This window comes from Poecilia reticulata, chromosome 10, assembly GCF_904066995.2.
Source record: "Poecilia reticulata chromosome 10, P_reticulata-male-v2, whole genome shotgun sequence".
Taxonomy (NCBI): Eukaryota; Metazoa; Chordata; class Actinopteri; order Cyprinodontiformes; family Poeciliidae; genus Poecilia; species Poecilia reticulata.
Window position 1 is genome coordinate 5,998,560 of NC_088839.1, and position 24,699 is coordinate 6,023,258.

At 39.8% G+C, this 24,699-nt stretch overlaps 2 protein-coding genes and 1 non-coding gene across 4 annotated transcripts in view; all 3 read right to left on the bottom strand.

Moving 5' to 3' along the window:
• Positions 1-933: 933 nt before the first annotated feature.
• On the bottom strand, positions 934-9,811 carry st3gal5 (ST3 beta-galactoside alpha-2,3-sialyltransferase 5). 2 transcript variants are annotated; one of them, XM_008419769.3, is made up of 8 exons: positions 9,671-9,811; positions 7,857-7,970; positions 6,842-6,959; positions 5,223-5,432; positions 4,212-4,348; positions 3,365-3,551; positions 2,830-2,988; positions 934-1,534 (listed from the first exon to the last, which is right to left on the bottom strand). In XM_008419769.3, exons 1-8 carry the CDS (start codon positions 9,676-9,678, stop codon positions 1,277-1,279), a joined length of 1,191 nt encoding a protein of 396 aa, XP_008417991.2. In that variant the 5' UTR covers positions 9,679-9,811; the 3' UTR covers positions 934-1,276. The 2 variants fall into 2 exon arrangements, with proteins under 2 accessions (XP_008417991.2, XP_081467517.1); XM_081611391.1 differs by lacking the exon at positions 9,671-9,811 and having other exon boundaries at positions 6,842-6,892; positions 7,857-7,968.
• A 78-nt stretch (positions 9,812-9,889) lies between these two features.
• polr1a (RNA polymerase I subunit A) overlaps positions 9,890-24,699 on the bottom strand; it is a 29,241-nt gene continuing 14,431 nt past the window's right edge. The window contains exons 21-37 of the mRNA XM_008419771.3: positions 24,325-24,423; positions 24,080-24,232; positions 22,936-23,018; positions 22,606-22,771; positions 20,322-20,445; positions 18,977-19,074; positions 18,693-18,892; positions 16,995-17,162; positions 16,769-16,904; positions 15,728-15,882; positions 15,509-15,635; positions 15,300-15,413; positions 13,224-13,508; positions 12,530-12,730; positions 11,332-11,449; positions 10,576-10,740; positions 9,890-10,328 (exon numbers count right to left, since the gene is read on the bottom strand). Of these exons, the coding sequence (XP_008417993.2) occupies positions 10,228-10,328; positions 10,576-10,740; positions 11,332-11,449; positions 12,530-12,730; positions 13,224-13,508; positions 15,300-15,413; positions 15,509-15,635; positions 15,728-15,882; positions 16,769-16,904; positions 16,995-17,162; positions 18,693-18,892; positions 18,977-19,074; positions 20,322-20,445; positions 22,606-22,771; positions 22,936-23,018; positions 24,080-24,232; positions 24,325-24,423 (2,493 nt within the window). The 3' untranslated portion in view covers positions 9,890-10,227. The remainder of the gene's footprint in view (positions 10,329-10,575; positions 10,741-11,331; positions 11,450-12,529; positions 12,731-13,223; positions 13,509-15,299; positions 15,414-15,508; positions 15,636-15,727; positions 15,883-16,768; positions 16,905-16,994; positions 17,163-18,692; positions 18,893-18,976; positions 19,075-20,321; positions 20,446-22,605; positions 22,772-22,935; positions 23,019-24,079; positions 24,233-24,324; positions 24,424-24,699) is intronic.
• LOC145553273 (small nucleolar RNA SNORA5) lies at positions 21,268-21,405 on the bottom strand. Its single transcript, XR_014089578.1, has one exon. It is a non-coding gene; the product is annotated as a small nucleolar RNA SNORA5 (small nucleolar RNA).

Sequence of the window (24,699 nt, forward strand, 5' to 3'; positions counted from 1 at the left end):
AGGTGTTGTAACCTAATATTACACAATAGTGGTTTAAACTGTAGGTTATACAATGGTTGAGGTGTGAATTAGCATGTGCCTAAATTCTGTAAATCTCTAAAACTCCACTGGAATCTGAGATATTCTGGTAGTTCCTTCTTGTATGTGACCTTAATGTTGAACTATTTCTCCCAGAAAAAAAGCTGTCTGTTCTTTCTAAATCATGTTTTTTCCCCTAATACCCTATTCACTATTCTTATTTATATTACTAGAAAACTACAGTTGTTTTCTAAAGCGCCACATGGCTGGATTCTTGGCCACAGACCATTTGTAATATAAATGGTTCCCTCCGCTCTACTTTTAGAAAGCGCCACTTCTCCTTGCATTGCTGCACAGATGATGTACTAATTACAATTAGTATTAAATCACTTTATATTGAGCTACTGTCATCTTGATGAAATGTTCCAGTTGCACTGAGCTTCATTTATTTAGATGAGAAAACAAAGCTATTCCAGGTCCCAATGCTACATGGAAAATTGCAACTTTGGATTATGTTACTACTTGAACCTTATGAATAACTTTAGCAAAAACGTGGTTGTAATTTTTGCCTGTATATGTATATGGTTCTGTGGTTAAGTTTTTTGTTTTTATTTTTTAAAACTATTCATTTTTTGTTGATGTTGGATCTGTTAAATCTGGCCATTTAGCCTGAAGCTAAGCTAGATGGGTGGACAATCTAGCTGAGCCTAAGCTAAAACTTTAGATGTCTTTGGTTTATATTGAAAATCATTAAGTCCATGCAAACAATTCACATTCGACTGGTTATGGTGATGGTTAACCAGTGGTTGTGTTTTGGATGTCCGTTATTCAAACACATGAATTAAATGTACAGGAACCAAACAAAAAAGAATCCAGTTGGTTTAGAAAAAAATAAACCAGACAAGCACACACTACTAGTATTCTACATATTTTATTTATTTGTGTCATCAACATTATTTAGGTTTGTAGTTGAAATGTCAGTAATAAATAACTCTGTATATTAAAAACAAAATAAAACATTTCATGCGAGTTCTCAGACTTGAAAATGACAATATTAGAATGATGAACAGCTTTCACAACATAAAAATAAAATATCTGAAGCCAGCTTCAAATATCTGTTCGGAGATCCGAAACTGAAGTATAAATTATGACCATAATTGCATAAAATCTCTTAGTTCTTCTTTGTCCTTTGCACGTGCATTTCAGCAAAGTTTCAAAAGCACGGCTTGTATTGCAGTGAAATACCTGCAGGATGGGTTCAGCTGGAGCAGAAGGAGCAGTGGATTCCTCCGGTCAGGTCACTGATGACCCCCTCTCTCACCAGTCTGTGCAGGAACTGAGTCTCTTTGTCCACGTTGTGCATCTTCTCCTGCTGCATGAGCCTCATGGGCAGGCTGTCGTAGTAGTGCAGCGGCGCCCCCTGCTGGGACAGGTTGTAGCCGAATCCCGCCAGGCTGACCTCGTCACACAGCAGGCTGGCTAAGCTCAGTGCAGTCACGCCCAGCGTCGGTACATTCTGCAAGGAAATTAAGATTCTTCAGGTTTTATCCCCCCCTGTGCTTTCAATTTTAAGTACACTCTAATTAAAAATGTGAAAATGTGAAACATGATCTACAGAACTGACCTCAACTCTAGTGAATTATCTTTATAGGTTTATCACTAGCAGCTCTGACGCTGATGTGCATAAGCCACAACTCCTTTGTAGTGAAAAACTAAAGGGCTGTTTCAGGTTCAACTTAAAATACTTGATGTTCTGCAGCAGGTGGACATGGAGCTGAAGACAGAACTTCCTCCACAATTTATAATTTATCACCTTTAAATGGCCTTTTGGTTAATTATACAGAAGCATAATATTAGGATTGAAAAGATTAATTGTGATTAATCAACAACTGTAAAAAATTCTCAACTAATTTTGTAATCGATTAATCGTTAAACTATTCAAATATATACATTGCATTCAAGATTTAAAAAAATACTGCTACAAATCATCAAACATACACAAGAGGAATGCTACGTAATTGCATTTTAGGCAACAAAATATTTTCTTAATTCATATATTTAATAATGTATAAAAATGCTAAACTGGCTAAATGAAAGATCTACAAAAAATTTTCTTTTTGTCCAATTAATCTGTTGTCAGAATAATCAATTACTAAAAAAATTGTTAGTTGCGGTCCAAACATTACATTTGGAGATAAATTTAAATGAAAACTACATTTCATATTGTGTTTGTGTCTCTCAGCATGTCAGTAATTTGTTGAGATACTGTAACTTTAAAATCAAGAGAAATTAGGCTTTTAGCAGCACCTTTGACTCATTCTTGATGTCATTTCTTTGGCTGAGCTCACTTTGTTCCCCCGTCTGCTAGAAGTGGCCAGGAAACACCGTTTGATGAATGACATCACTATACAAACTTTGATTTAAATGCCGCAGTTCACAAAACATAACAAAAGGGGGCGATACGTCTTCTTAAATAAAGAATCATGAGGACACATTAAATGTGTCGCTTTGTCTGCAGAGAAAATGTTAAGACGGATGATGCCTTTTGATTTAATCTTTGCAGTGTTAGATCGGTATATTTACAGCCTCCTCTTAAAACAAAACTGCACTCCAACTTTCTCTTTGAACATCAGATTGAAGAGCTCCACCCACCTACAGCTGGTAATCCTGAGTGGATCAGATATTACTACTACTGTTTTGATCACTTCTAGCTTTTTTCCAGAATGTTTTAGAGCTATTTAAAAAAAACAAATTCAGTTGTCTAACTCGTCCACCCTGATTCCTCAGGTAATGGTTTGAACTGAGCCGTACCTGGTCCCAGCCCCACAGGCGCCACCTGGGTTTAGGGTATTTCAGGAAGTCCAAGGCAGTCTGCCTGATGACGTCGGGATTCAGAAGTCGGAACCTTGAGGGATCTAGAGGAATTTCCTGTGGAACCCTCTGCCAGAAGAAGAACCAGTCCCAAAACGACTGCAACACAAAGCAGCACTTTGATCGCTAAAGAGGAAACGCTCTCCTCGTCAAGCATTGGTAAAGTATCACGACTGGATCGGCTCTAAGTAACCAAACAAAATACTAGACAACACTGATGCATTATGGGTAAGCACTATGTACTACTATTTAGATCTAAGTTAGATGTGTCAGAACTTATATGAATGGGGGAAAAAAAGGAGAAAGAAAAAAAATCAATGCCTATGTCTAGTTATTTATCTGACCAAACCAAATGTTTGTCGGTCAGACTTACATACAGCAGATGAATATGAAAAAATTGAAATTTTATCTTACTGGCTCACAACAGACAGAGCAGGAAAACGATGACGGTGAAGCTAACGCTCCAGCCACTCACCACGCCGAGCTTCCTGATCATGGCTGAGATCCAGCTGAGGTCAACGCCTTTGTAGATCACGGCCACGAACACAGAATGAGGGTCTGTGTCTTCCCAGTGGAGGGGCGTGCCCTCAGGATAACTCATCCTGATGCTGGTTCGATTCCCCACGTCGCCCGTGTGCTTTCCCAGAGGGCCACTGTTCAACCTGACAGACACAGAGAGAAGAAAGTCAAAACATTACTTAAAACAGGAGCAAGACTAGAGTTTGTTACCATTAGCGGCACAACTAATGATTATTTGATTGATCAATTATTCTGACAATTAATCAGAAGAAAGAATTTGCTAATTTTTTATTTAACCACAGAAGCTTTATTTTATAACACATTAAAAGATATAACTAAACTATTTAATTTCTTTTAGAAATGATAAACATTTTATTGCCTAAAATGCAATACTACAGCATTCCATTAGGGTACACTTGATCATTTGATACTTCTGACATCAATGTCAAAAGTTTGCTTTTCAACTTATCATCACAATGCAGCAAAAGTAGCTTAAACTTTTTTTTACAACTTTTATTTGGAGTTTTTTTCCAAATCTTAAATGTAAAATGTTTTTGATTGAATTACTACTTTGTGTTTTTTCAGCAAATGGCCTTTTTTTAGTCTGTATTCTCCAGATAATGAATGGATTACTAAATTAGTTGACAGTTATTTGCACTAATCGATTAATCACAATTAATTGTTCAGCCCTAGCTGTTAAAGAGAGACAAAAACCAGGAGGTCTCAGTCTGAGTGCAGTTTCAGTCACTCTGCATGTTGTCAAGTCTCCTGCAGAACTACCAGAAGCGAAAGCAAAGCCTGACCTGATTACGGTGTGGAAACGGTCAATGTGCTGACCGAGCTCCAGGCCCTTCAGCACGCCGCCGTTCCCCACCACCACACAGCGGCGACACTTCCCAGAAGCCTCCTCTTGTCCCTGGTCAGGGTTGGCCGCTGGCAGCTGGAAGCACAGAGAGCTGATCAGGTCCGACGTTCTGAGAGACTTTGTGGCTTTAACTAGAATCCACTGAGGTTGCAGACAGCAAAACCCAAGATGACAAAATCCACCAACAGCAGAGATGCTCATGTTGGTTGTTTGGTTTCTTGTGAGTTTTTGCTTTTTAATGTGCCTGTCCTCCTCAGTAGTTGACATTTTCACTAGAGATATACCGATCTGATATTAATATCTGTATTTGCATTGATATTGAAAAAATAAAAACAAACTCTAGACCAGGTATTGGTGACCATGTGTCTGATCAATAAGAGCAGATCTATTCAGTCTAATTCTATCCTGTCTTATTATTTATTTTAGGATTATATCTAGAATCCCTGATTGTACTTTCTGAACCATTTGTAAAAAGGTTTGTTGCAGTTCATTTTTTACACGTTTGACCCAATTTTTATTTATTTTTTTTATCGTTTCAGTTTCTTTATCATTTATTGTTACATTGGCTGTTCTACTCCTAATTGAACTGACTGAACAAATTAAAGTTGTCTTGTTTTTACAAGTTGACCAAGCTTCTGAAGCCATTGCTGTATTTAAGTGAGCTGCACTTGTGCAGATTTAGCAAGTAAATGTATAATTTAGTACATTTATGTATGCGTTTCTTTAAAAAAGGAAATATTTTCAGTCAATTCAGCATGGGTTTTCTGTATCAGCTGATGCTAATACTCAGATATCTGTAGCTTCCTTTTTTAGGAAGTGCATTTTGTGAACAGAGATTAAATCTTACTAAGCAACTTCAGGTATTGCACTAACAACTGAAACCATGCAAGTTGGAGTGTGGCTCTTCTGAGTTAACAGTAAAACCTCTCTAGGTGGTATTTGTATTCACCAGCATCAGCAGGTTCTCTACTTTGTCTTTAAGCCCTTTGAAGCCAAACGGCGGCAGGTAAAGAAGGAGCCGGTCAGGGAGCGGCTGGTCCTTCCACAGGAAGGGCTGGACGGCGCCACTGGCAGACGGGAACAAAGCCATCAGCTTCTCTCTGCTGCCTCTGGGGCGACACCGGCCCTCCAGGACTCGGCGCACGTTCTCATGCACTAACTGCAGGGCGAGACAAAGACAGGCAAACAAAGAGTCCATCATTACAACCTGTGCACGCTTCTGCTTTGTTGTTACATAACCCACAGAATATTGCTGCATAAGGTGTCATGTGTCAGAAGGATAAACAATATGCTTCATGTGCTTTGCAGTCCTGTAACATCAAATGCTTTGCATTTGTTTATTAAAAATCAAACCGTAACAAAACCGGAACGTCTATCTGACTTGATTTATTTTGTGTTTGTTGTGCTTTCCACACCTTTAAATTTCACATACCAGTAAAACGTGACAAGTGACAAGCTCAAGCTAATGGTTTTCCATTGGAATGCAGAAAAGTGAAGGAATGGTGAGTGAAGTTTAAAAAGGAGTTGAACTGGTTTTGGCTCTGTGTGTATTTTATGACATTTCAAATGAAGATGCAGTTCTGTTCACTTTTTATTACCGTCCCTCTTCATGTCAACATCTCCATTGTTGCAGCAGATTACAGAACAATTAATAGATGTACAGACAAGTGTCATTTAGTCACAAGTTAACCATTACCCAACAAACAATAACTTCCACTTCACCTTCAAACAGAAATCAAATCAAAAACCAAATAGTTAAAGGAGTAGAGGGGAAGTATCATGTATTCTCCAGCCACACTGTACTATAAAATAGCAGTCGAGTAACTACTTTAGTTCCAGTTGTTATATATATATATATATATATATATATACATACACACACACATATAGACCGGTATATATAGTTAAATATACATATTTATTCTATGCTGCTAGGATTGCATTGACCCGACTGATCATCCATTTTTAATCAATTATTCCTTCCAGAACTGTGGCAGCATGTTGGATTAGATGCGTTACGTTAGCTCTAATTTGTTCAATGTTTCACGGATTCAGGCATTATTGTTTTGAATAAATTACTGTGCAGCTGGAAGAATTTTTTATCTTTCTTTCCTTTTTTTTAACTTTTCAACAGTTATGATGCGAAACCGTGGCTACAAGGTATCGTTTTTACATCTCGGAGCATAAAAGCTGATTTCCAAGCACCGAAGCCGGTTTCTCAGTCAAAGCCTCAGGGTAGCTGCAGTTCTACTCGTTATAAAAGATCAGTTATGACAATACAAATACTGTGTCGTGATTGACATTTTCCATTGAAAGAAAATCACATTGGAAATAATGTTACACTGATTACAAATAATAATAAAAAAAATGTCTCCATCTACATCCACTGCTTGTGCTGCATGGGTCGTATTTGTATCGTTCTTAAGCACTTTGGAAAACTCTCATATAAAAAACTGCTTCATATTTGCATAAAAAAATTTATTTTAGAAGAACAGATTGAAAATCCAGACAACTCTTGTCGTGAAAAGCTTGAAGTGGTTGCAGTGTGCCAAGTTGAGCTTCACTCACCTGTTTATGTGCAGAGTTGACACGAAACTGAAAAGGTTCCTCTGTCCTCGTCTGCATCAGCAGCAGGGAGAATATAAAAAAAACCAGCAAACCCAAAACAAGTATCAACCACACCTGCCTGCAGAGAAATGGGAAAAAAAACTAAATTAAACAGGTAGGCTTAAAAGATGAAGCCAAAGAGAAACATGAAAAGTGATAGAGAGGAAGTACGCTCATGTTTCTGCTGACTTTCACATTCGAGACGTTACAGAGTCGGGCATTCGATTGACAGTTTTAGGTCAGCAGCTGAGATCCTATTAGAGGTTTTTATCTGTGGATACTGCAACATCAGCATCTTATTCAGGTATATCCAGGCATATGCCTGGGAGCAGCTACGAATGCGGCATTTTGGGAAAAACATAGTCGGCTATTTTCCAGAAGAGCAACACAGGACTTTGTACAGACTGTGTGATGCTGTGAGAGTTCTGGTGGAGCCCGCTGAACATCGTCCAACAAAACCAAAAACAAACCATCCTCCTACCACTTCCTGTCGTCTTTTTGTCATTTCCTCCAGTAGCAACATCCGACTGTTGATCACGTTACTTGTGTCATGTGGGGGAAAAAAAAAAAAAGGTTTCTGCTGCAGTTTTGGGAGATAAGTCTAAAAAAAATCCACCTCATCCAAGCGCAAAAACTATTTTTTTTCTAAATGGCATGTTTTTATTAAGATAATTTGTTTTTGTAATTTCCAAACAGTACTGGTCTGTATTTTTCTTTTGCATTTTCTGTGCAAAAGAAAATGCATTTCTGCTGTTATCATGCTGACATGCATGAATTGAATGTGCAAGTCTAAGTAAATATGATGACAGGCAAATTATGGGAATGACATATTTGCCTGTTTGGGTCCAACTGACATGCATGCAAGGTCCAGTGACCCTGCCAAACAATAACTGTGTTTTTTTTTCTAATGTTCCACACCAAAGAGAGTTCTCAGCCACAGACACAGACACAATGTGAATGGGTGAGTAGTGATCACCTGTGTGCTGGACTGCGCAAGAAAAGCTTCATGTTGTCATCCGCCGTGGATCCAGCGATCACCTCGGGTCTCCCGGCTGAAGCTCGGAGCCCTCTGACTCTCAGGCATCCTGTCCTGGACACACACACACACACTGTATTTCTCTTCGTCCACACAGACTATCAGAACAGAGGAGCGTCTGTGGCTTATGTGAGCAAATTCAAAGGGTTGGTGGTTGGATACATTTCCTGCCTCCTGTTTCCCCAGTGTCTGGGATCAGATGACTGTCAGCTTACACATTCTGTTCGGTTTGACTGTCCGTAAACACACCACAGAGAAACAGCAATGACTATCATCATCTCAGGCATTAAAATATTTACCCAGTTTAGAGCTGTGACTAACAGGTAGTCGGTTACTTGTGTTAGTTATTCTACTGATTTTTCATTAAACTACAAGAATTTTATTATACAATATTAGAAATGCATTAAACATGCAAATAACAAATTATTCAATCAACTTTTTTTTTTTTACAAAAGAAATACATTTTATTGCCTAAAATGCTATTCATATAGGCCAATATTTGGATTTCCAATTATTAACTGGGTAGCAAAAGGTGCTAGGAGAGTTTTTTTAAAAACTGAATCTGTACTGGGTGAAGCCAAGACTGTCACACGTGGGGTTGAGTAGAAAATAAGAATATTTTTCACATTAAATTCAATATAGGTTTTGGCTTAATTCATGTTGGTAGTTGGCGTTGGTTTCACCCTTGCCATGTGAGTAATGCATTTCTCAATAAAACCTTTGGATTTCCTAAAATTCTTATTAAGTTCAGTATGCGAGACACGCCTGAGAAAAATATGCAACAAAGCTGAAACGGTAATCAGATTTCCGACAGCCTCAAACCCGCTGGCTGCTGACTAAAACGCAGGTTGTGATCTGCACAAAAGATATTGTTTGTCCCATATACGACAATCAGATTGATTTTATTCCATTTTTTTCTGTACCAAATTTGACCTCTTAAGCTCAGAATCATAACACCTACACAACAGTAAACGTTACTTCTTTAAGTTAAAATTTCTATAAATCAGATAAGCATACAAAGCATAAAGATTCAATTTTAACAAAATATGAGGTTTAGCATCATAAAAAATATATTTTAAAAACCCTTACTGACGGCCTGAACCGGATGCTAACTCGAGCTTTATCATGTTTCCCCACTTTTAAATGGCCAAGATGATAACATAGCAGAGTAAAAGGTCTCCGCCTGATACTGTTTAATGAAATAACTCCGGACCGTAACATACTAATGAAAGGAGTTCAGTAATGGTTCCATTTTTCATGAATTAGTGGTCAGTGTCGGCGGATCTATAAGCAGGCAGGGGGACAAACAGCGTTTTATTCGGGGAGCATAATGGCGCCGTCTGTAACGGGGTGTTTTGGTGCGTTTCAGGCTGTTTAAATAGCGAGAGGCTCGCGTGCAAGTTACAGCTGGACGCTTGAGCGTTTTAGGACATTACCTATCGCTACATTATTACCCTATATTAAGCTATTGCTCATATTCCTTACGTCTTCCGTTTACATCCGAGTAAAACTGAAGTTAAGCTAGATATTTTCGAATATTGAGTTCTTTTACCACAGCGTCAAGAAGTGGTAAAATGTCTCGTTTTTAAAATGTTTAAACATTAATCCAGCCACATTAAAAATGAGCTGCTGTTCGGTTACAATAGCCATAATTACCCTTTACGAAAATCGTCCGTTATTGGCCCTTATCTGCTTATAACAGTCCTACATCTCATAGTTTGCTCCCTTATTCTGTTACTTAAAAGTGTCCTTACCCTCGCATGGACTCCGGTGACTCTTCATGGCTCCATTCCGTGAAATAAAGAGAGCTGCTCTCCAGGTTTAGCGGATAGCCTACTCCATCTGTAACCTTCTTCAAGGAACCGCTGACGCAGCCAGCCAATCAGCGACAGGGCAACACACCCATCACTTCCGCTTTTTTTTTTCAGATTACCCGTACATAATACAGTTACAAACCAACTTGCACACACAAAACCGCTAAACAATTCATATTTATTATTACTTTGTACATCATTAGACACAGGAAATAAAGGAGATGTAAGCTGCCTCCCAAACAATTCTGACAGTAAAGTCTCAGCTTAAAAAGTTTTGAACAGGAACTTTTTAATTATTTACTGTATCATACAATATATGCTTAAAGGCATATACAATGGGTTACATTAATCTCCCCATCAAACCTTTTCTAATAAGTTTGCAAAGTACTCTTAAAAAATCTGCTAAACTTAACATTCCTGTCTGCATTCCAGACAAGTGGAGCTTCAGCTGCAGGATTGAGATCAACAAACACGCAAACAGTTGCAAGCGGCTCGTCCTACTGCAGAGGCTGCTTCAGTTCAAATAGCCCTGTTCCACCTTTGACCACCTTCCCCACAACCAAGCAGGCGGAGGGAGAAACCAGCTGATCACGTGACCCTGAGTCAGAATGAAAAGCAGTCAGTGAAAAAAGGAAAAAAAGAGCAAAGATATCAATGACCAAGAAAGAAACTGAGCATCCTGATTTCTGTAAACCACTGTATTTTAGTGAATGGATTGTGGTTAAAACGAGTGAACCAAAGCTCGAGGAATGTCAATTGCATGCTCCAAGACAGGAGCCATTTTCATCCCATAAGTATGAAAATCAAATCAGACTCGAGATCCACTGTTTCCCTCCATTACTTACCCAGCATGGTGGCCTGTTTGAGGAACTTGAAGCTGGTCTCGAAGGTCATCTGCTGCAGAGGGGACGAGTTCGACATGATGGCGTGTCGGTTTAACGGCTTGTAGACGCCTTCGAAGCACATGTAGTCTGCCACCAATGACAGATGCCTGGGGTCAACCTCAATCCCTGCAGACGGGGGTCAGAGATACCGGGTCACAATCTGAGAGCCGAGTGCTCTAAGAGTTCTGCACGTTTTGTTCAACGTTACAGTTTTCTACACTCAAATTTTCAGACGTAACTGGGGGTTCTTTCAGGATAAATATGACAGATGTGGGTGTAGAGGTCAGACTTTACACATTAAATCTGCAAAAGTAAGTAAGACAAAAAAAAGAAAAGAAGGCAATAAGAAGGAAGGATGGTAATAGAAAGAAAGGAAGGAATGCTATAGTATGGAAGAAAAAGAAGACAAAAAGGAATGAGCAAGAAGGAATGATAGAAAGGAGGAATACAAAAGGAAGTAAAGTAAAGAAAGAAGGCAATAGGAAAGAGAAAAAAGACAAAAGGAAGGAAGGAGGGAAATAAAGAAGGAAGAATCAAAGGAAAAAGGGAGTCAGATAATAGACGAATGGATTTCTGGATGGATGGAAAAAGTCATAAAAAACCAATGAATTCCATCAAACCTGATCTAGTCTAGAAAATTAATTAAATTCTAGACCTTTTTAAACACTGTAGTAACGCTGTGTGAGTTAGAGCACAGGTGTGCGCGCGCATGCGTACCATAAACTGCAAAGACGTCTTTGATCTCCTTCTCTATGACTTTCAGAGCCACCTCGATCCCGTAGGTGCTGGCCATGGCGTGGACCTCATTGGAGTACAGTTTGTTGACGTCCAGGATCTGGAGACACAAGCTGATCATGTGACAACTAAACACATCCATGCAAAGATGTGTTTAGCTGTTACAACCTGATTTAATTCCAACAATCAGGTTGGACTTAAACCAGTTCTGTTCAGCTGGTGGAACTGGAACATGAGGATATCTGCTGAGGTTAAAATGCTAAACCGTGTTCATCAAGTCTTGAACGATGGCTGAACTTGTAAATGCAACAACTAATCAGATTCTAATATTAATATAGACATGTTGCAATGTGACATCATGGACAGAAGATCCCTGCGCCATCACCCTGCTGGAGGGCAAAAATGTGCTAGCTTAGCATTGGCTTTAGCTGTTGTCAACATAACATGCTAAATATTAAATGTAGCATTGTGTATGAAAGAAAAAGGGATGCAGTGCTTTGCTACCAATTGTTAACACTACAACATTTGAATAAAAAAAACAAAAAACAATTTAATCTAGCATAACTGATTTAGCCAAGCTAGATCAGTTATGCTAACTTGACTTTGACAACCTTAACATGTAGATGTGGTGTGGAGTTTGTTGTGTTTCGGTTCAGTTAGAAAAAAAGAAAGGCGACCCACACACCGACTCTCTGACAGATCATCGGCAGAGCAGGTGTAGAGCGAGGAAATAGAAGAATATGAGTGGTTTTGAACAACGGTTTTTCTGCATTATTTATGCCTTTGTTGTGACACACTGCACTGAATTAGTAATGCTACAGGTCCAGGTTTAATTTAGTTAATAGGATATTTCCACAGCTGCTGTGTGGCTACGGATGGCAAGTAAAACAATCATCTCATCGCCCTTCACCGTTGTGCGCATGTGTAAAATTTCCGGATGTAAACAATAACATGAAATGTCTGAAAAAGTTGAAGCTTTACAACACATTATTGATAATAGAACATGCCACTAATAAACTAATTGAGCTGTAATTTCCGGTTCTTTCATTCATATATATCTCTTGACATATGCTTCTTAGATTACTGTGTAATCTCTTGTTATTCAGTGCAAGAGTGATTCAACAAAGTGTGGCATAAACAACAAGTGTGTTGCAGGTTGTGTGGAATGCGGCCGACGTACATCGTTGTACTTAAAGATTTCGTGCATGTTGATGCCCTCTGTGTTGAGAACCGTCTGTTTTCCCCCAGACTTGGTTGTGGTCTCGCTCAGCAGGCACCGTGTCAGGCCCCGGGTCTCCATGATGACGGCGTTCTGGGCCAGAGTCGACAGGACCGAGGTCAGGTCGAAGTGGATCCTGTTCATAGGGAATTCCAGCTCTACCTGTGTGAATGGTCACGTTTCATACAAGTCGTTAGCACATCGGAGTCGACAGGAGGAAACAGAACAGCGGGGGAAGTTTCAAGTCTTAGCAAACCCTGGGCTTAACCCACCTTTCACTACATTCAGTATGGTGGCAGCCTTTATGGACTCAAAACTCACTGTTTCTAGGCGGGCAAGTTCCAATATTTCCAACTGGAATTCTGATTTCAGGGGCTGTTTCTCGTTTTTCCCCCCCAAAAGTCTCAGATTTTAGACTTTTAAATCTGACATACGAGCGATAAGAGAATGTACCTGAAATCTCCTGTTAGTGTAGTTTATAGCAGATTCTCAAAGTAACTTATTAAAGAAAAGTTATTAATCAAGTATAACAATGAACATATTGATTGAACTCCTTCGTAGGTGTACCATTTTGCACAAATATGGACCAATAATTCTGACGATTTGCAGCCTAGTTGTAGTTTACTGTAACTCTCTACAGTGCAACCTGTCTCACCTCACACCAGAGTTCTTCCTGCTGATCAAAGGAGTATCTCTGTATGGCCGAGTTAGACGACAGAACTGAGTTCACCCTCATCTGGACCGAGGACTCTCCCCCTTGCTCCACTTTCGTTTCCTTCTTTTTCTTCTTCTTCTGCTGCTGCTGCTGCTGCTGCTGCTCTCCACTGTCTGCTGACTCAGGCTGGGTCTCCTCCACAGAGTTTGCCTGGCTGTTCTCCTCTTCGCCCTCATCCTCTTCGGCATCGCCGCCTTCGCCCTCGTCTTCGCTTTCATAGTCTACCTGTAGGCAGAGGTGAATTATCGGCTTGGACATCCATGACGCCAGGATTTTTGTTTCCAACTCTCCCAATTAGTCTACATTGACTAAATTCTCTGGGAATTATTTTTTTTCCCCAGTTCTGAATGAAAGCAATCAGATTGTTTAACAATGGTATTTTTGCTGAGTCATTATACAGTGAGAATCTCATCTTACAAAATACTCAAAGTGTTCATCTAGATCCTGAGTCGGAACAGTGAACGAGATCTCATTAGTGTTTCAAACACATTTCTATAAGAAGCACCACTTTAACCAGCAGTAGTTCTTTGGTTTCCCGTCTTACTGAACAGACATGCTATGTTTTTACCTCCCTCAGTCAGGCTGCATTCAGTTTTTAGCTTAGCTTACTTAGTTTCAGTTTTGTTTGATTCATAACTACTTTACTGAACTCAAAGGAAAATTAAATGTTGCACTTCAACATTTCATTTCCCATTGAAATTAAATGCCAACACAAAAGCAACAGTGTTAGCTTTAGTGGTTTCACTTCAATTCTTTTTTCAGCGTCAACCCTTTAGCCTGGTATTTTATTTTATTTTATTTTAATGTACAGTGTATCATCTTTTGTTACAAGAACTGGACTTATTGCCAAGTTTGTGCACACAAGGAATTTCACTTTGGTGGGGTTCTCCAAGGCGCAATTCCTGGTCTAGTACTTTATTTTCTGTAAATTCTCCCAATAGTTTGGATTTTTAGCAAACAAACCAGACCAAATTGGACGGTCTAGAGATCATTTCAAGTTGCAAAAAAAGCAACAAAAATGCAGCTTTTTACCAAAAATCTTTAGTTTAATTTGGTTTCATTATCACTGACATTAGCTAATGGAGCCATATTAAAATTTCTACCTTAAGTGTCGAAGAACTTTGAATTAATAATCCACAACCTGGTGCAGAGGCCCTTTCCTTTTAGATAGTTTTAAAAATGGAGAAGACAACAGAATGCTCCATTTATGTAAGCTAGCTCTTTAGGTGAGCTAAAGAAAACAGCTCACCTTAACCTGCTCATAACTACAGTGAGAGCAATAATCAAAATGTTTCAAACAACTAGAGCAGTGACTGATACGGCTGAACGAGAACTCAAAAAAAGTGAGCAGAAGCATGATAATTGTTTCCAAAGGTCATTGTTGGCGTTTCTGAGTTCCCATATTTTTTTATATCTTTATTGCAGTTGCCAGTAACTGTCGCAACCACAGTCCCTCCATGATTCTACAGCTACAATGTTCCTCAGTAAGGTTTTGTGTTTTTGGAGTAAAACTGCTTTAAGTGTTTTTGTTCTAGTTTCTACTGCACATTTCTCAGTACACTTGAAATAAGACAAGACTAACAAGAAATAGGAGTTTGTTTAAAGTCAATAATTCATTAATATTGATGAAAAGGTTCTTGTTGCATTGGCAGATTATTTCAAGATATTCTAAAAGTGAAATAATCTACCATTGGAAGTAGTAATTTCTCATCAATATTAAGGAAACATCGACTCAAAACCAGCTGCTATATCTTGCTGAAAAGCTACTTGTAAGTTAGTTTTGTCCTATTTAAAGTGCACCAAGATATTTGCACAAGAAACTAGACTAAAAACACTTGGTAAGACTGTGTGTTTTTGCAGTGTACTCCTTGTATGCTGATTGGACGGGAGTTTCTCAGAGTACATTTCATTCCAACCAAGTTGACACTCGTGTTGGCGACCAGGAGAAAATGTTAAAAGTAATTTGTGGAATTACGTTTCACAATGGAACACTTCCCGTCTCAGCCTCAGCCCTACCTCCTCCGTCTGTTTGCTTTTCCTCTTGGCGTCTGATGCGTCGGCGTCTCCTTCATCCCCCTGGTCATCAACCACTTCTCCTCCCTCCTCCTCCTCCTCTTCTCCACCGCCGTCCTGCGGAACGTCAACATGAACGAAAATAAAAGCTCGAGCGCGAATGAGACTGATGGAGAACACTGAAAAATAATAAGACAAAACTAAATTAAAACCTGGGTCCCCGCGGTCCCGTCCTCGTCCATGTTTTTATCTCCAGGGGTGGCCTTCCTCGTCTCCACGGAAATAGAGGCCAGCTTGGCTGTGCGCTTTTTAATGGCTTCCAGGAGGAGACTGAAAAACCTGAAAATAGATGAAGAGGTGGATGAGAGCAGGTGGGGTTAAAGACAAACAACAGGTTGGCTCTGATCGTTTCCTGACATGCGAACACACACCTCGTCTCCATGTAGTGGAGGATCTGATGGGGAGTTAAAAGATTGTCGTCACGGTAACGCTCGGGAGGCAGGAAGTGAAAGGTGACTTTAAACAATTGCAGTCTTTGATAAGTTTCGATCCGAAGCGTCTCGACAACATCCACCTTCTGCAGCACCTACACACACACACACACACGTTTATATTATGGAACATATCACGACATTCTATTGATTTTTATTCATCTTAAGAACTTCATTTATCGGTAACTGATAAATAAAAGGAACAGTATTGTGTATTTTCCAGTTATACAGGGCAGTTTTGTAATTATAAAAATGCTGAATATGTCAAACATGACTTAAAAATCAGACATTTTAATATAACACACCTTGAAATTGGGCTTCCGTCTCTTTAAGAATAACTCTTTCTGAAACTCTGCCTTCAAGAAGTCACCACAACTTGGTTCTTCTATTAACCCTGTAGACATTTTTACTAGCGTGTCACTGAGAATTAGCTGATAAAATGAGCTCAGCAGTTCCACCAGGTGTTTGCTAATAGCTGCTGGCTAGTCTGAAGGGCTGAGTGGGGGAGTGGCAGGGGAGGGATGCTCTGTGAGGCGGAAGCTCAGTAGCTTGGAAACTGCAGCTCTGAGAGGAGCTTCGTCCTCAAAGGCGGGGCTAGGTTCACCCAGGTGTTTTAGCACAGTTGAATGGTTGCCATGGAAATTGAAGGATTTCTGAAGCATGCATAAAAGAATCAAGGCAACACTCCAGATATGCGTTTGATGAGGGAACAGTATTATAACATGGTGTAATGCTAAAAAAAGTTGATTTTACACTATACTACCTGATACTTTTAGCCATTCCTAAGTATAACCTCAAGCTAAACTGAACTCGTGCCTTAGTTCTGAGCCAAAAAGCGATGCTCTGCTGCATTAAGACTGGGCTTTGATGAAGGAGGAACAGCTAAGCTCAGAAAGAGACCTCAGCAGAGGAGATGAGTAAAGCACCATGTAACAGAGGAAAAGAAACTGATAAGGAAACGGAACTGTGACGGCCTCAGACCTCAGCCAGGCAGACTCTGCTGAGCTGCTTCCGCAGCGTCTTGGCCCTCTTCAAGGCCTTCTTGTTGTTCAGCACCGGGACGCTCATCATGGGGGTTTTAATGTTGGAACTGGCCACCATCAGGATCTCCCTCAGTCTGGAAGGTTGGACACATGTTGGCTCTCGTTAAAATGAGACGTCAACGATAACGACGGACACGAGCATTGTGAGCGTGAGGGGTTGTTACCGGGGGATTCCCAGAGTGACGTTCATCTCTCCTCTGCCTGCGAAGTGGAAGGTGTTGAGGGTCATCTGGGTGGAGGGCTCGCCTATGGACTGAGCTGCCAGCAGGCCCACAGCTTCCCCTGGGTCACACAGGGAGCGCTGCCACTTATAGTGGAGCAGCTGCCGCAGCCTGCAATCATTCATCACTGTACGTCACTCAGCTGCTTTTACAGGACACGCTCTGCTGAGCAGAGGAGAAGCAATCAAACAGGAAGCTAATTCTAGCTGTGCAGAACAGAGTGGGAGGGTGTGCCAAAAAGAAAGACAAAAATCGGTAACATAATTCTCATTTACTAACCATTCAAAATGTCCCAAAAATCGAATTAAAATATCCTAAAAACTGGATTAAAATGTCCAAAAATCACTGTAATTGCTAATGTTGGGCATTTTTATTTAATTGAGTAAAAATCCCCAAATCTTTTTGAAATGTCCCCTCAGCATCCCGAAAAATAAAAAGACAAAAATGTCCCAAAAACTATGCAACTAAATTATATACAAGTGCCATACTGTTACTGTAATATGTACAATGTACTGAATTTAATGTAAATTACTCTGTGCCAACCAGATAGGTTTATATTTACATTTGTTTGTGTTTATTCTGTTCATAAGTGGAACATCAGTAAAAATTTAAACTACAAAAAAAAGTCCAATTAATTGATTATAATGTTCCCTTAATTCATTAACAATGTCCCAGCATTTGGGACATTAAAATGGCCCAAAATTGGCTAAAAATATTCCTAAATCCAATTAAAAGTGACCTCAAAAGAATCGACTTTAAATGACCCAAATATCTATCAAAATTTACTCAAAATGAATGGAAAATGTCCCAAAAACTGATTTTAAATGTTTTTTTTTTTAATTCTGCTATTTGTCAGCTTGTATTTTGTAACCCAGAGCAACATTCCAGCTGCAAAAATGATTAAATGGCTAAAACCTCCATCTGATAATTGGAACTTGCAACATCATCGTCCATGGAGGAGCCTCTCTGCAGAAACGTGACGCTTTCGCTAAACGAAACAGAAACAGATGCAGGGAGGGAGTACTTCCATTTAATCATGGATTAATATTTAAAACTTTATAAACGTGAAAAAAAAAGCATTTTAATATTTCCATTTGTCATTCTGCCTTTGCAGAGGCACACAGGAGCAGACTGTGAGGATGGACTAAGGCAGAAATCAGAGTTATGAGTTAAAAATTGATTTTGAATCAAATTATGAAATGGTAAAAAAAAAAAAAGAAAGATTCCCACCCCTGGTATTTTGGTGTAAGTATGAGGCAGCAATGTCATACAGCTCAAAAGAAAAAAATCAAGAAAAATGCTGAACATTTAAAGCAATTTGAAGAGTAAAACGTTGTGATAAAGACGGCTCCACTGTCTGCAACAGCCAATGCGAAAACAAGGTGGGACTTAAAGACATTTTCAGCGAAATAGAAACTTTACATATTTTTGCCTCACTTCGTCACCACTTACCATAAAGCAGGAAATTAGAAGAACTAAGTTTGATTACGTGTTCAAACGCCTCAGATGGTGACAGAGCTGACCACAGTTCAACCAGACTTTATTTTCATCTTTTTAGCTGCACTCAGACTAGTGGAAAGAAAATGACGCGAGGTTCAATCGTCCTCTGGGAAGACTTGTGTTTTTATGTTTTTTCAGTACCTCTGCGTCTCCATGTCATCTTGTGTGGCGTTGCCTCTGTTCTGAATGTACTTCTCGGTGATGTCATGGAAGTTTTCCGATACCGACCCGAAGCAGACGTCGGGCCTGAACAGGCCCAGGGTCGGCTCGGGGCAGCGGGACGACCGCCTGGTGTATTTGGCTCTGCCGGCTTCGTCCAAAGAGTGCCAGTCCTTCACCAACTGACGAGACAAAGAGAGGAAGAGAGAGAAAAGGGTTAAGAAGGCAAGGTATGTGCAGGAAGTCAAACTAAATCGGACTTTTACCTGCAGCACTGCAGGGTCTTGACCGGGCAGCGGATCGGTTGACGGCATGGCCTCTCGTAGTTTCGCTAACTTCTTCTGGGAAAACAGTAGAAAGGCTCCTGGCACGGAAAACACGGTCAAATCAAAATTTATGGAAAAAATTAAAAAAATTATAAAGAGCACAGCAATCCAAACTTTTTTTTTTTTTTTTTTTTTTAGATATACAGGCCCTTCTCAAACAATTTGCATATTGTGATAAAGTTCATTATTTTCCATAATGTAATGATAAAAATTAAACTGTCATATATTTTAGATTCATTGCACACCAACTGAGATATTTCAGGTTTTGTATTGTTTTAATACTGATGATTTTAGCATACAGCTCATGAAAACCCAAAATCCCTGTCTCAAAAAATTAGCATATTTCATCCGACCAATAAAAGAAATGTGTTTTAATACCAAAAAAGTCAACCTTCAAATAATTATGTTCAGTTATGCACTCAATACTTGGTCAGGAATCCTTTTGCAGCCTTCAATGTGGCATGGAGGCCATCAGCCTGCGGCTCTGCTGAGGTGTTATGGAGCCCAGGATGCTTCAATGGCCTTAAGCTCATCCAGAGTTTTGGGTCTTGCGTTTCTCAACTTTCTCTTCACAATATCCCACAGATTCTCTATGGGGTTCAGGTCAGGAGATCTGGCAGGCCAACTGAGCACATTAATACCATGGTCAGTAATACCATGGTCAGTAATACCATGGTCAGTAATACCAGTGGTTTTCTCACTGTGAGCAGGTGCCAGGTTGTGCTGAAAAATGAAATCTTCATCTCCATAAAGTTTTTCAGCAGATGGAAGCATGAAGGGCTCCAAAACCTCCTGATAGCTGCTGCATTGACCTGCCCTTGATAAAACACAGTGGACCAACACCAGCAGCTGACATGGCTCCTCAGACCATCACTGGCTGTGGGTACTTGACACTGGACTTCTGGCCTTTTGGCATTTCCTTCTCACCAGTCTTCCTCCAGACTCTGACACCTTGATTTCCGAATGACATGCAAAATTTGCTTTCATCCAAAAAAAGTACTTTGGACCACTGAGCAACAGTCCAGTGCTGCTTCTCTGTAGCCCAGGTCAGGCACTTCTGTCGCTGTTTCTGGTTCAAAAGTGTCTTGACCTTTGACCAGGGATTTTGGGTTTTCATGAGCTGTATGCCAAAATCATCAGTATTAAAACAATAAAAAACCTGAAATATCTCAGTTGGTGTGCAATGAATCTAAAATATATGACAGTTTAATTTTTATCATTACATTATGGAAAATAATGAGCTTTATCACAATATGCAAATTTTTTGAGAAGAACCTGTATATACCTCTGCGGGGACACGCCAGCTCCCTCTTTGCTTTCCAGCGCTGGATGGCTGTGAAGTGGCGGGCAGCAGTGTGAGGGTCCAAACGGGCCAGAACGCTGTCCAGGTCCTGTGACCTCCTGATGACCTGAGGAGGAACAGGAAGCACAGGCAAAGGAAGTTTTAAAGGATTCTTCAAATTAAAACTGTATGCTGAACTGTGATAATAGCAACAGGAGAAGAACGAACAGAGAAAATATGTTACTGCCATAAGAAAGAAGAAGCCAAAGTTAAAGTTATGACAACATTTATGTGCTATTCTGATTCTGGATATTCCATCAATAAATCTTTCTTTGTATCGTTTTTTTGTTTTTCTTCACTCTTTCTTTTCCTTCTTTGCATCTTTATCTTCATCCTCTATTTTTTGTATGTTTCTTTCAAACTTGTGGAGTTTGTTGGTCTAAACTTTGCTCTTACATTTGGTGCAGGTTGTACAAGAAACGAAGCTGCCGAGTGGAAATTGTAACACTCTTTCATAAGACAAGCATTTATGCTAGTAGAAGAAAGAAGATCAATGTTGCAGGGAAAACGCTGACATAATGCTCACTTTAATAGAATAAAAGTTGAGTTTTAACGACGCAGAGTGTTCTGTGGTTGATGGACGGTTCGTTTTTAACTCTTTAAAAACATTAACGGGTCAAAATGAAACAAATTTTTGATCTTCTCTTTTATTTCCTTCCTTCCTTTTAACAAGCAGAGTGAATGTTCTTGTGGTTTGTAGTGATGTGTGTTTTCTCTGTATCAACAGAAACTGAACCACTGGAACAAAGACACGAAGTAAGTAAACAGAGCGTAGCAGTGAAAACGCCCCGACTGTATCCGTATCTGCATCGGGGAAGGTGTGGGAGAAACCGTCACTCACGTTAAACATGTTAGAAACTTGAACTGAACCATAAGCAGTCGCTTTATTAGCTGTGTGCAGCAAATATCTGTCCCCGGACAGCCATGCTGAATCACTGTGGGGCCCATCGGCTACACTGTTACCATAGCAACCACTTTGGCCAGTGACATCCAGGGGGAAGGAAGCACTGAATTTGACAAGGTTGCCTCATCGCGTTATAAATCGAAGCACTGAAACGTATTTACAAAAAGATCTGACTGTTGATAAAATGAATACAGTGAAGCAAAATAAGGTTTAAAGTAAACTTATTTATAGCTTGGTTATTTCTCTGACTGCACATCTATTAATATTGCTTTTTGTCGTCCTTTGCATCATTCAGAACGTTATGCTTTCAGTTGTGCTCACAGCATAACAAGTTATTTTAGCTATGCATTAGATGGCTAAATTATTCATTTGTTGGAAGGACAAAAGTGCAGCATTGTCTTGACTGATCATCAATTATGTATGCTAATAGCAGAAGAAACATCACACTGCATCTGAGAGAGATGTCTCTATTACACAGCTCTGCAGTAAGACAGGATGTCGCCATTATTTTAAATAAATACAAAACCGACCAGAGTTCTCTCTTCTTATGTTAGCTATTAGCACAGTTAGCACGGTTAGCATTGCCTCCTGTTATCTTCTGATTTTTACGTCCCTGATGAATTGAGAGTTTGAATAAAAGGTTAACATCTCTCACTAGCGGTTGTTTTTCAATAAAATTTTTTAACATAAGGTCGCTTTTGGCCATTATAAAAAAAAAAAATTTTCACAAAATTGCAATGGAAAAATTTTTTTCACCGAGTCACATGATCAACAAGCGAATGTTGCTGCTGGTGCAAACCACAAAGAAGAAGTTGGCAGGAAGTAGTTGTCATTAAGGACTCGTGTGAACAAACTTATTCAACTTCAAGTGTGATTTTTAATTGTGTTTTATATCTAATAAAAACACTGCAATTGAAAACTTGTGTTGTTACAACATCAGCAAAATATTGAAAGGTTAGAGCACTTTTTGTAATTGAAACGCTGCTATTCATAGTGAAAATTGCAAATTGCCAACTTTGACCCCTTCTTTTGTCACCACAGAAGAGAACTGTTGTCAGTCATTAGTGACTTAAAAAAAGATGCGATTATTCATTTCCAATCAGTTGATCAGCGATCAGGGATGGTTGGAAGTAAGAATCTCTTTTTGCACACCCCAGTTGGTTTTGAAGTACATCTCTAAGTATAACATCAACAAGATGGATTTCAAAAAAAAGATTCAGTTATGCTAGCAAATTATGACAAATAGTCCCAAAGAGTAGCAAATTTATTTTTTTTAAATCAGAGTCTAGCCTCTCCACAGAAAGCCAGTGTTTATATCGACACCTCATAGTTGTGCTGGATGAACGGAAACTGCCTCGGCTGGAGGAACTGAGTCTTGGGGATGTCCAGCCCATCCTCGCCGTACAGGAACTGGACCACGGAGCCATCGCTGTCTCTGACGGTCAGGTCGTACTGCACCACCAGACCCTCCAGGTGCTTTATGATGCATCTGGGCAGCAGAAGGCGGGAGGGAGAAGATAGCAAATGATGAAAAGAGGAAGCACAGCAATCCCACACTTTTATAACCACTTCAACTTCCCTACGCCGGCTGATAATGAGGCTAAAATTTGCTCAGTTTACATCAGGAAAAACTTTGCGAAAAGGTGAGTTTACCTCTGCAGATATCCTGATCGGGACGTTTTCACAGCCGTGTCCACAAGTCCTTCTCTGCCAGCCATGCAATGGAAGAAAAACTCCTGGAGACACATCACAGTCATCAGAGTTTCTGCAGGTTTCACCAACTCAAATTTAAGACTTTTTAAGACCATTAATTAAAGATCCAAATCAGAACAGAAATGTACAAAACAAAACAGCGTATTTTATATAGTTGTAGTGCCAAGTCATTTTTTTTCCACAGACAGCACCTAGACTTGTGTCAGGTGTAGTGGAGCCAAGTGGTGATAAATTTGCAACCATGATGAACTCAAAAAAAGCTAGCTAGCTAGTTAGCAAAGGTATATAAGCAGAGAGTTAGCAGTGGCCTCAACCGTCTCGAGTCACAGAACGCAAAAATGATATTTGAAAGCGACTCAAACGTCTGCCTGACAGAAAAATCCCATTAGGAAAACAAACTACATAGCTAGCTAGTAAGGCTTTATTAGCAGCTAGTTAGCTGCAGCTTCAACAGCCTCAATCACAGAACATGATGAAGATGTCTGAGTGCGACTCAAACATTTGAGTCCCAGAAAAGCCCCAAGAGAAAAATAAGGTACGGAGGAAATGAGATTAACTAGAAAACACTAATTTTAAGACCTATGATTAACATATTTAAGGCCAACTTACTTTTTTTTTTTCCCTTCCCCTAATTAATTTAAGACATTTTAATGCCTTAATTTTAGATTTGTGAATTTAAGACTTTACGAATGCAGACACCTTGATCATGGAGTAACAAAGCTTTTTATTAATGCAAAGGCGCCAAAGTCAAAGCAGGGACATAAGTAATAAAAATCATCAAAATGTGGTTGGAAAGCGATTTATGCTCCAATTTAATATTAGAGCCGATTCTATTTCTTTGTGGGACAAAGATAGTATAGTATCTTACAGAACTAAGATCCTGTTAGGTTTAGAAATATACAACTTCTCAAATAATTTCACCTTATTACCAACGAGTTTATTTATGAAACGTTTAGTAAGCAACTGTTTTATCTGCTGCTGAATGTGCAACTTGACCTGCACGTATCTGACAGGCTGCATGGCATAATGTCCTTCTGTAGCCTAACACAAACCGCCCTCCACCTCCACAGCCGACTGGACAAACCTGTGGCTTGATTCCTGTGAGGAAGCGTCCAGAAACGAAGCCCCCCGCTCCTGGTGAAGGGTCGTACGGCTGGAAGCAAGGCAGAAACTTTCCTGAAGGCATCAGGGGCGGCCTGCGGCCCTCCAGCTCGATCTGACCCAGCAGGCAGGAGATCTGGAACGAGCAGCACCAAACATTTATTCTTCACAATCCATATAAAATGGAGGACGGGACGTTGTGGGAAGATGAGGGTGAACTTGCGTCACCTGCATGGTGTTGACGGTGGAGCCTTTAGCTCCAGACTGCACCATGAGCTGGAGGTTGTTGTCTGGGAACGGGGTGTGCAGTCCGACCGGCATACACACCTGCACACAGACACAAGGTCATTGAAACACACTTTGATTTGTGATGCTTCATCCTGTTAAAGCGTCAAACTAGAAACTGGAGTCACAGTTTTTGGAGTCATAAAATCCATCAGCTTTAATCACATTATTAGCGTCTGAGTACATGAACTCGTTGGATTTCATCCGTTTTTTTCCCTTCGCAAATCACGAAACAAAGTTTTAAAGACTTCTTTCTTTTTTTTGGCTTATGGGCAATAAGTTACAAACTGATATTTCCAAAATAAACCAAGAAGATTA

Coding starts and splice junctions, on each gene's coding strand:
- st3gal5 (XM_008419769.3), bottom strand. Junction 2,989..3,364: donor TGATCAGGAAGCTCGGCGTG/GTGAGTGGCTGG, acceptor TTTGTGTTGCAG/TCGTTTTGGGACTGGTTCTT. Junction 1,535..2,829: donor GCCTGTGGGGCTGGGACCAG/GTACGGCTCAGT, acceptor ATTTCCTTGCAG/AATGTACCGACGCTGGGCGT.